The 12,014-nt window shown below is 44.6% G+C and overlaps 1 protein-coding gene across 6 annotated transcripts in view; it reads right to left on the reverse strand.

Moving 5' to 3' along the window:
- The window catches only part of LOC309337929 (uncharacterized protein C8orf74 homolog), an 82,549-nt gene that overhangs the window by 48,139 nt on the left and 22,396 nt on the right, over window positions 1–12,014 (reverse strand). For 2 of the 6 annotated variants that reach the window (XM_081854962.1, XM_081854963.1), the window contains 2 exons: window positions 7,658–7,737; window positions 635–824 (listed from right to left, as the gene is read on the reverse strand). In XM_081854962.1, the coding sequence (XP_081711088.1) occupies window positions 635–824; window positions 7,658–7,705 (238 nt within the window). In that variant the 5' untranslated portion in view covers window positions 7,706–7,737. Of the gene's footprint in view, window positions 1–634; window positions 828–7,657; window positions 7,738–12,014 lie in introns of all 6 variants that reach the window. The other 4 variants (XM_081854960.1, XM_081854964.1, XM_081854961.1 and 1 more) reach the window with 4 other exon arrangements.

Genomic DNA, 12,014 nt, shown 5'->3' on the forward strand with positions numbered 1-12,014 from the left:
CTGACTTAGTTGGTCTTTAAGGTGCTACTGGAAGGAATTTGTTTTGTTTTCCCATAGAAAGTAATGCAAACCAATTAATCCATTTCAGACTTTTAAAAACAACCCCAAAACAGCAATTTAACATGAATTTTACTATCTATTGAGTCCATTTATCCATAAAATGAAAAAAACAATCAATGTACTATACTATAAAATAAATAAGACAGTATTGTAGATGGTAAAAATTAAAATTTAATTTTTTTTCTTCCCTGCACTGATGATAGTCATTGTTCGGATGGGAGGCTTGTATCCATTTCCGCAGTCACACGATCCATCAATCAGTAGCTGAACTGGGTTCCACACAGTCACAAAAACAAATGAACCGGAAAAGCCTCAAAAACGAAAAACGCCAAATAAATAGCAAAAACAAAAGCGCCAAACTTAATCTGTGCCGGAGGTCCGTTTGACTTCTGAAATGTTTGAAAACTAAGGCCCGGAAACCATAGCCGACAGCCTCATCGGACATTCGGCTTCCGAAAATCATTCAAAAACCGGAACACTTACTTCCGGGATTTAAGAGTTTGAGAACCAAGGCGTTTGAGAACCAAGGTACCACTGTAAATAAGTAAGCAATGTGAAATTTTCTCTGACTCACCTATGGTTTCCTCCAGCAACTCCCCCGCCAGCCTTCCCACTTCTGCCACAGCCACCCAAGACAGGCCTTTCTCAGTGGCGAACACCAGGCTGCGATAATGGATGTCGAGAGAGATGCTTTGCCGCATATCCCGGACCTCATCAAACTCGTCCCAGCCCAGCAAATCCCTCAGGTGCTGGCGGCCCGTTTTCTGCTGTTGGAGAGGATGGGATGAAGGTAGGAAGAAACGTGAGTGACGCATTGAGGCCTGTTATTCCAAACACCCAGCTGCCCCACGCCCAGAAACCCTCCGTGATATTTTACCCGCATGCCTACGAAATTGCCTTCCCCCACGTGTGACCGCCTGACCCCATCGTTCGGTGGAACTGGCAGCAAGACAGGTGCCACATGCTGCCAGTTCCACATATGTAAGAACTCAGATATGTTCGGGTGGCAATACCTATGGAACTCCCTGCCAATTGATACCAGGCAAACCCCTTCATTGTGCTCTTTTTGAGGCTTGCTGAAAACATTTCTGTTCAGGCCAAGCCTACTCAAGTGCTTAGAAAGCTGTTGTGAGGTTAAATCTGTTTATAGCCTATAGTCATTTTAACTTTTTTTTAAAAAAAGAGTCTTAAATAATTGCTGTTAACTTTTCTTATTGATAATTTTACTGTTTTATCTTTTTTGTAAACCTCTTTGAGAGGAAACAAAACAAATTCCTTCCAGTAGCACCTTAAAGACCAACTAAGTCAGTTCTTGGTATGAGCTTTCGTGTGCATGCACACTTCTTCAGATACTTCTTCTGAAGAAGTGTGCATGCACACGAAAGCTCATACCAAGAACTGACTTAGTTGGTCTTTAAGGTGCTACTGGAAGGAATTTGTTTTGTTTTGACTATGGCAGACCAACACGGCTACCTATCTGTCTCTTTGAGAGGCTTAGGGTTTTTTTTTTTACAATCAGGTGGTATGTCGATTTTGTGATGATTGATTGATTGATATATGAATCAACTACTTAATTCACATTTCAAGAGAAATAACTAAGCGGTTTACATATTTTGAGTGTCTGTTTTCAATTGTTTTAGTTTTGTTTGAAACGTATGGCCTCCTTTTCAGCGTTTTCAGCTGTTATTTTGCTGTTTTTTTGTCCATCACATTGAGGTGATTGTGTAGAAAGTGATTAACAAATTAACGATGATGATGATGATGATGATCTCTTGACAAAAGGGGGAACAATTCCAGGCTTTTGCCACCCCTTATGGGCTAACAACCACAGCTCAGAGCTGCAACACATTGCATGCTTCGAATACAGAAGTTTCTGGGTTCAAGCCTCACATCTTAAGAAGCCTTGGTCAGACCAACACTGGAAAACTGTCCAGTTCTGGGCACCACAATTGGACAAGATGCAAGGTGCGCAGAGGAGGGTGACCAAGATGATCAAGGGTCTGGAAACCAAGCCTGAGGAGGAGTGGTTGAAGGAGCTGGGTATGTTTAGCCTGGAAACGAGGAGACTGAGAGGAGATACGAGAGCCATCTTCAAATATCTAAAGTGCATGGAAGATGGAGCAAGCTTGTTTTCCCCCGCTCTGGAGGGTAGGACCCGAACCAATGGATTCAGGTTACAAGAAAGGAGATTCCGACTAAACACAAACCAGTGGCGTAGCGTGGGGGGTGCAGGGGGGGCCGGCCACACCGGGTGCAACATCTGGGGGTTAGGGTTAGGGGGCGCAAATCCACGGGTTAGAGGGCGCAAATTACTTGCCCCGGGTGCTGACAACCCATTCTACGCCACTGACACAAACATACATGGAGGTGCAGATTGCAGCTACAGTGGTGCCCCGCAAGACGAATGCCTCGCAAGACGGAAAACCCGCTAGACGAAAGGGTTTTCCGTTTTGGAGGCGCTTCGCAAAACGAATTTCCCTATGGGCTTGCTTCGCAAGACGAAAATGTCTTGCGAGTTCCTGCAGTTTTTTTTCCCTTCCCCCCCCTTTTTCTAAGCTGCTAAGCCGCTTATCAGCTGATTCGATAAGCCGCTAAGCCGCTAAAAGCCGCTAAGCCGTCAATGGGCTTGCTTCGCAAGACGAAAAAACCGCTAGACGAAGAGAATCACGGAACGGATTCTTTTCGTCTTGCGAGGCACCACTGTATAACAAAGGCGGCATTTTTTCATCTCCGCTAAGCTAAGCAGTTGGCTCCTTATCTCTCTCGCCCTGACCTAGCCACTGTGATCCACGCGACGGTCACCTCCAGACTGGATTATTGTAACTCATTCTACTTGGGGCTGCCCTTGAGACTGACCCAGAAACTCCAGCAGGTGCAGAATGCCGTGGCGAGACTCTTTACGGGGTCCTCGCCGCGGGATCACATTCACCCAGTGCTATACCAGCTGCACTGGCTCCCGGTGGAGTACAGGATCAGGTTTAAGGTGCTGGTTTTAACCTTTAAAGCCCTATACGGCCTAGGACCCTCGTACCTACGGGACTGCCTCTCCTGGTATGTCCCACAGAGGAACTTACGGTCTTCAAACAAAAACATCTTGGAGATACCGGGCCACAGGGAGGTTAGGCTGGCCTCAACCAGAGCCAGGGCTTTTTCAGCTGTGGCCCCAATCTGGTGGAACGCTTTGCCACAAGAGACTAGGGCCCTGCGGGACTTGACATCTTTCTGAAGGGCCTTCAAGACAGAGCTGTTCCACCAGGCCTTTGGCCAAGGCAGAGTCTGACTCCCTCCTTTGGTAATTCTCACAGAACTCTAGCCCAATGGTTGCCATTAATTTGATTCTGAATTGATTTTGGAATGAATTGATTTTAGAATGTATTTCAATTAATTGATTGTGATTTCATGTAAACTGTGTTACTTTTATTGTTGTTGGCCACTCTGAGCCCTGCTCTGGCTGGGGAGGGCGGGATATAAATAAATTATTATTATTATTATTATTATTATTATTATTATTATTATTATAACTTTCTGACAGTAAGAGCTGTTTGACAGTGGAACGCTCTCTCTCGAGAGGTTATAGACACTTCTTCCTTAGAGGGATTTAAGCAGAGCTTAGATGGCCATCTGCCATGGATGCTTTAGCTCAGATTACTGCAATGCAGGGGGTTGGTCTAGATGCCCCGTGGGGTCCCTTCAAGGTCTAAGATTCTATGATTCTAGACAGCAGAGACATCACCTTGCCAACAAAGGTCTGTATAGTTAAAGCTACGGTTTTCCCAGTAGTGATGTACAGAAGTGAGAGCTGGACCATAAAGAAGGCTGATCGCTGAAGAAGAAGAGTTTGGATTTGATATCCCACCTCTCACTCCCCTTCAGGAGTCTCAAAGCGGCTAACATTCTCCTTTCCCTTCCTCCCCCACAACAAACACTCTGTGAGGTGAGTGGGGCTGAGAGACTTCAGAGAAGTGGGACTGGCCCAAGGTCACCCAGCAGCTGCATGTGGAGGAGCGGGGAAGCGAACCCGGTTCACCAGATTATGAGTCCACTACTCTTAACCACTACACCACACTGGCTGCTTTTGAATGATGTTGCTGGAGGAGACTCTTGAGAGTCCCATGGACTGCAAGAAGATCAAACCTCTCCATTCTGAAGGAAATCAGCCCTGAGTGCTCACGGGAAGGACAGATCCTGAAGCTGAGGCTCCAATCCTTTGGCCACCTCATGAGAAGAGAAGACTCCCGGGAAAAGACCCTGATGTTGGGAAAGATGGAGGGCACAAGGAGAAGGGGACAGCAGAGGATGAGATGGTGGGACAGTGTTCTTGAAGAGAGCAGCATGAGTTTGACCAAACTGTGGGAGGCAGTGGAAGACAGGAGTGCCTGGCGTGCTCTGGTCCATGGGGTCACGAAGAGTCGGAAACGACTAAATGACTAAACAACAACATAGGCTCTATGTTCAGTTGGATTCACCCCCCCACTGAGCTATCACCAGCCACACAGCCTGTTTTGTATCAGTTGCTGGAACATGGGCAAGATTTTCTGCCGATGAAACACTCTCCTCAGGAGGCAGGCTGGTGCTGATGGGAGTTGTAGTCCGAATCAACTGGATGGTTCCGTTTTAGCAAAGGTTGTGTATATATGTGTGAGAGAGAGTGGGTTTTCTGAAAGCAGGAAACGAAATGGTTGTAAAGGTGCAAAAGTCCTGATGCCAAGGGCCGTGAAGAGAGATTAGCAGCATTTGAAAGACTCCTGCTGCGATCTGCCCTGTATTCAAGCTAATTCACCTAAAGACTCAGTTAATTATGCCCTTCATTTAAGAGGCCTTGTTATGCACACAGCTAATACCGCTGGCTCTCTTTGGTTCACCTTGAGCAGAAAAATTTTGCTGAGAAACACAAGCAGCAAAGGTGGGTTGTTGTTTTTTAATTTCACACATATGTTCATGGGTTTGTTACTGGCAGTGATGGACCAGGAATAAGACCTTGGGGTCATAATAGATAGCTCAATGAGTATGCAGCTGTCCATGGAGGCACAGGTCAATTCTGTGTCCATCTGGTATGCAGGATGAGACCCTACCTGCCTGCGGACTGTCTTGCCAGAGTGGTGCATGCTCTGGTTATCTCCCGCTGGGACTACTGCAATGCGCTCTACGTGGGGCTACCTTTGAAGGTGACCGGAAACTACAACTAATCCAGAATGCGGCAGCTAGACTGGTGACTGGGGGCAGCCGCCGAGACCATATAACACCGGTCTTGAAAGACCTACATTGGCTCCCAGTACGTTTCGAGCACAGTTCAAAGTGTTGGTGCTGACCTTTAAAGCCCTAAACAGCCTCAGTCCAGTATACCTGAAGGAGCGTCTCCACCCCCATCGTTCTGCCCAGACACTGAGGTCCAACGCCGAGGACCTTCTGGCGGTTCCCTCCTCTGTGAGAAGCCAAGTTACAGGGAACCAGGCAGAGGGCCTTCTCGGTGGTGGCGCCTACCCTGTGGAACACCTTCCCTTTAGATGTCAAGGAAATAAATACTATCTGACTTTTAGAAGGCAACTGAAGGGGAAGTTTTTAATGTCTGATGTTTCGTTGTGTTTTTAAAATTCTGTTGGAAGCCGCCCAGAGTGGCTGGGGAAACCTAGCCAAATGGGCAGGGTATTATTATTATTGTTGTTGTTGTTGTTGTTGTTAATAATAATAATAATAATAATAATAATAATAATAATAATGGGCTGTCCCCTGAGCCCACTAGATGACATCACAAGGGATCATTGCCTTAGGAGAGCAAGAAAAATTCTCAGGGACGATTCCCACCCCGGCCAGCACCTCTTTAATCTTCTACCCTCGGGCAGGAGATATAGAAGTATAATCAGTCGTACCAACAAGCTAAAAAACAGTTTCTATCCATGGGCTGTTAGGCTGCTGAACGGAAAATAATATAGCGCAACTGACTTTCGGGGTTGGTGTGTTGTGCGACAAACACACAGAGTGCAATGAGATTGAGTGTTTTGGGGGAGGGTGGCTTGGTTAATTTCATTGTACACAGGTTGTACATTTACAATAAAGGTACTATTACTATTATGTCAAATGAGCAATTTGCTTTCCTTCCCCAAGCCAGAAATTCACACCCTTTCGCTTCTGAGACTCAGATTTCCACAAGCCAACTCAAAGCCTTATCAAAAACGTTTGCACGTGAAGACCCCTGCAAAAGAAGCAGCATTTTTAAGGAAACTGCATCTCTCATCTTTACAGCACTTGGAGGAGAGTTACAGGAGCAAGAGACTTTGTGGCATTCGGCAAGACATTTCCTGGGAATCTACCAGCTCATTGGTTTATTATTTTATTTATGCCTGAGTGGATATCAGCTGCAGATCACTGACGACACCAAAATAGATTCCGTTAAAAGCTAATCACCAATAGATATACACCAATGAGCCCTCAGATATCATAACTCAACAAGATAGTGGATGTTCTTTATTAAGGAGGTGTGGCTTTGCCCTTTATGAATGTATTCCTGTAACAGTGACTTCTAACTTGATTGTCATTTTCCTCTTACATGCTGCCCAGAGAGCAGGTGTTATAGGGCAGCTTGTGAACCGAATAAATAAGCAAACAAATGCAATCTTCATATCAGAAGATTCCCGCCATGTCATTTTTTATTTCCCCGAGCACTATGTTGTCAGAATTTGACCTTTCTCCCCCCTGTCTCAACCACATACATACAAAAACTATACACAACATTCGCATATCCGACCAAATCTGAAAAAAATCATTCCCAACTGAAGATATCAAATGGTTGACCCCGAACAGTGCCGAATTTACGTACTATATAAGCTAATCAAGCTATAGCTTAGGGCCCCACTCTCTTGGGGGCCACAAAAAAATTAAAGGGGGAAAAAACTGCATGCACATTTCCAAAATATAAGATAAAAAACAAATAAAATAAAACCTACATACAGCAACAGTGTTTTGTGTTGTGTAGGCTCCTATGATGTAAGTCATGGGCCCCGCCTGCTAGCCTGCTCCCTAAAATACCACTGGTTTGCTCCTCTCTGTATATAGGGTGCCTACATTCTGCATGGACTGGTTGCATGGCAACATGAGCAAATGGGTTGAGATACCTGTTAGGTCCATAAATTAGCATATGTTCAACACAAAAACTAGAATTGACAAAGGACAGCTGGACAGTAGCTTAGGGCCCCATCAAACCTAAATCCGGCCCTGACCCTGAATACTCAGTTCCAAAACTTGAATTGTCGCAGAAAGCTAAGACAGTATTGTCCACACTGGCTGGCAGCAGCTCTCCAGGGCTTGAGGCAAGGAGTCTGACTCTCCCAGCCCTGTCAGAAATCAGACATGGGACTTTTTACATACAAAACACAAGCTCTACCGCTGAGCTATGACTCTCCCAGCACAAAGCTGTCTGCATGCAAATCTGCCGAGTAATTTTTTTCTTCCCAAAATTAATCCACCTCGTCTTTATATTCTGGTTCCTGAGAAAGTGAAACTTGGCAAGCCTTTTGTGTGTTGCATTTCAGGGCGACGGCCTCCACCCCCTCCACCCCCGTCCGCAAAGCTCAGCCTCGACCTCGCTTCCCTTTTTATTTACCGGCAGCTGGAAGACTTCTTCGACACCCTCTGCTGATAATTTGGCCATCCTTCCTGGGACTGGTTGCTAGGAGACGCTGGCTTGTGATGCACAACCATGGAATGAATAGGGAAAAGGAAAGGTTCTGTTAGACGCTCACCGTTCCAGATCGGGCAGCTTCAGGTGAAACCTCAGCAAGGGGGAAAACAAAGGCAGCCTCAAACAAAAGGGTCAGCCAGCAACCCTTGGCGATTTGGGGAAGGGTCTAGGATTTCAAGTCTTGCCAAGGGTGCCATTCTGCAGCTCGCCTTTGGAAAACAGACATTCGGCTGGTTTTCTGAAAGCCCCAAACAACCCTCTGTCTGCAAGGAAGATGAATTCACACGGAGATGGCTGAGCACAACGTTTTCACTATGGTTCTCGTAAAACTGTTGGGCCTCCTCGGTAGTGGCACCCACCCTACGGAACGCCCTCCCAACGAATGTCAAGGAGATAAATAACTGCGCAACTTTTAGAAGACATTTGAAGGCAACCCCCCTTTTCGGGAAGTTTTTAATGTTTGATGTTTTTATGTGTGTGTTGGAATAGAGTGGTTGGGGCAGCCCAACCAGATGGGTGGGCTATAAGTAATAAAATTGTTGTTGTTGTTGCCAGTTTATGGCACCTTTCCCAATGAACTGGAGTGGTGTGTTTTTTTTCTCTTGGAAGAGCAACACTAGGGCTTGTCCACACCGGACCAAAATGTGGATTTGTACTAGCCTGCCTCACTGTCCATTACATCCTCCCCAGTGGTGCCCCATACTTCATAGACCCATAGAATCATAGAGTTGAAAGGGACCACAAGGAGCCAGTGTGGTGCAGTGGTTAAGAGCGGTGGACTCATAATATGGTGAACCGGGTTCGATTCCTGGCTCATCCACATGCAGCTGCTGGGTGACCTTGGGCCAGTCACACTTCTCTGAAGTCTCTCAGCCCCACTCACCTCACAGAGTGTTTGTTGTGGGGGAGGAAGGGAAAGGAGAATGTGAGCCGCTTTGAGACTCCTTCGGGTAGTGATAAAGTGGGATATCAAATCCAAACTCTTCTTCTTCATCATCTAGTCCAACCCCCCTGCAATACAGGAATCTTTCATCCAACGTGGGCTCAAACTCACAACCCTGATGGTATGTACTGAGTTGAATAGGATCCAATATGCAGCAGTCTGATTGGTCCTAGAACAATAGGATCGAGAATGCAGCAGTCTGATTGGTCCCAGAACAATAGGATTCAGAATGCAGCAGTATGATTGGTCCGCAGGAGCCACCCAATCCAGCTCCAGGTGGAAGTGAATCTGAAACCTGATTGGCCTATAGAAAGATCCTGGAATTAGCCAATCACGTGTGGCCCATTGTGAAAATAATGTATATAAAGCAGATATTTGGGGGGAACTTTCATTCCTCACCACTATGAGCTGAATAAAGAGCATGAGATCCACACTCGTCTCCAAGTATATTTCACCTGAGATTAAGGGTCTCACGCTCTGCCAACTGAGCTATCCCCCATTTGAATGCAGGGGTCTTTTTATGTTTGGAATGTCCCCAAAAGGCTAGTGTAAACACACACACACACCAAATAACCTGCATTTAAAGGAAGAAAAGACCCTGGAATAGGGTCTACATTTTGCTCTGGTGTAGACAGGCCCAAAGCCCTAGTCCTCAGTGAGAGGGTTTGGCCTGTTTCTGGACTGTACCACTCAGGGACTCAGATGAATGAGCGTTCCTCCGTTAAAAAGAAAAGAAAAAAACAGCCCCAAGCTATTATGTCAGGAAAGAGAAGTCTTCTTAGCCTTTGCAAAGCCCTCAACTGTGATATAAGGGGCAATAATACTGACTTTCTTAGCATTCGTGGCTGTCATAAGGATTCGGAAATAAAGTGCTTTGAGCTCTAAAAGGACGACATGCACTTTGGAGAGACAGCGTGGTGCAATGGTTAGAGTGCTGGGCTAGGAGGTGGGAGAGACCTGGGTTCAAATCCTCGCTCAGCCATGGGCCACTGATTCTCAGCATCACCTGACAATAACAAGTTTGTTATTGGAATTAACTGGGGAACAGGAGAACCGCTGGAGCTCCTTGGAGGAAAACCTGGGGTGTAGATGCAATAGATAAATGTTGTTGTTGGTGTTGTCTTCCACTGCCTCCCGCAGTTTGGTCAAACTCATGCTGGTAGCTTTGAGAACACTATCCAGCCATCTCGTCCTCTGTCGTCCCCTTCTCCTTGTGCCCTCCATCTTTCCCAACATCAGGGTCTTTTCCAGGGAGTCTTCTCTTCTCATGAGGTGGCCAAAGTATTGGAGCCTCAGCTTCAGGATCTCTCCTTCCCGTGAGCACTCAGGGCTGATTTCCTTCAGAATGGAGAGGTCTGATCTTCTTGCAGTCCATGGGACTCTCAAGAATCTCCTCCAGCACCAGAATTCAAAAGCATCCATTCTTCGGCGATCAGCCTTCTTTATGGTCCAACTCTCACTTCCATACATCACTACTGGGAAAACCATAGCTTTGACTGTAGGGGCCTTTGTTGGCAAGGTGATGTCTCTGCTTTTTAAGATGCTGTCTAGGTCTGTCATTGCTTTTCTTAGATAATAAATAAATAGATAAATAAATACAGCCAACTATGATTTTCTTTTTTTTCTTTTTTTTCCTTTTTCTTTTTTTTTTTTTGAAGGAAAAGGCTGGTTTATTACATGGAAAAGCAAAGAATGAATATGTTCTGCTTTAATTTTTTTTTCATTTCATTTTTTAATGATATTTTATTAAGTTTTATCAAAGAAAAAGGTTACATGAAGAAAAACACAAAATATATAAACATACACAACACATCAGAATACAATAAAACAAACAATTAACACATAAAAAAGAAAAAAGAAAAAAAATAAAACACTAAGAATTCAAAAAAATTAAAAAAGAAAATCCCTCTCTTTAATTTCTTACCATTCATAAACCTATTTTCTTGACTTCCTCACACACCCCTTTCTTGTATTCCAATTTAAAATTAATTAGCAAATTCCTTCTTATTAATTTTATCCTTAATTATCTTTCTTCTCATATTGTTTGTTCCTAATTTTCATCTAATATCTATCCCTTCTTTCATATTTATATTTTACCTTTTTTACTAGAACCCATTCATTTCATTTCAATGTCATCAACATTCAGATTTCTTTTTAAAATATAAAAGCAAGCACGATCTGCGTTTGCTTTTTCCCTTAAAAAAAAAATTCACTGGGAAAAAAGGATGTTCTCGCTTTGTAGAGCTGGAGCCGATATCACCTGGCATGTTTTGAAGATGATGGAGGTTTTTAAGCAGACATGGGGTGGCCATCAGTCATGCACGATCTAGTTGAGATTCCTGCATTGCAGGGGCCTGGACTAAATGACTGTTGTGGTTCCCTTCCAACTCTACCATTCTACAATGGTGGTGATGAAACCCTGCGATGGTGTTAGCCATGCCCAAGGGGCACTGGAAAGGCAAACAGAGAGTTCTGGGTACCTTCCCTCCTCCCGGTCTTAGAAGCCCTTCTGCTTGCATAAACTTCAGGGCAAGAGAATGCTACGTGCTGGAGGCCTAAAACCTCCAGGATAATCAGGATTTCAGATTAAGGCTGCTGATTATTACAGACAAGGAAGAGGCCCAGGGGATACAGATCGCTCCGGCGCAGCTGTGGGGCCATTGTCAAATGCACTCGCAAGTAGCATAGGGACCCAGGAAGCTGCCATTTGCAGAGTCAGGCCAATTTGTCTCTGTATCACCTACACTGGCCAGCAAAGCCAGATTTTTAGAAGAGGGATGCTCCCAGCAGCATCTTTTACCAAACCAGAAGCTTTCTTTGTTCTACCACTGAGCAGTTCTTTCCCCCAAAACATGACGATCACAGGATTCTTCATTTGCCCGGGTTAGTGAAGAACATCACAAGCTAAATAGCTCTGCATATGGTTTAAATGAGTTTTTTAAGTAGAAACCAGGACGTCCCAAAAGTTGTTGAGCTTTGCTATTTTTGGACAAACCACACACACCCCCAACAAAATTTCGATTGACTTTCCTAAGATCCAGGACAAAGCACCTCGGATGTCAATTCTGCCTGAGAAATCCCGGTAATGTCCAGGGAAATGTACAAAAATTCAACACCTTCCATTACTTAGAGTCTGAAATGATATTTACAATGCCAAAATAATAATAATAATAATAATAATAATAATAATAATAATAATAGACACAACTCAACATCTAAAAGCCAAATAGTCCAGTATTCCTGCAGTAAGTCCAAGAGAATAACTCTCTATGTTTATATTTGTTGCTGGTGTGACAAATTTTTAAAGTTTCATGTTTTATTGTGTTTTTAATATTC

The sequence above is a fragment of the Podarcis erhardii genome (assembly GCF_964252035.2).
Source record: "Podarcis erhardii genome assembly, chromosome: 3".
Lineage (NCBI taxonomy): Eukaryota > Metazoa > Chordata > Lepidosauria > Squamata > Lacertidae > Podarcis > Podarcis erhardii.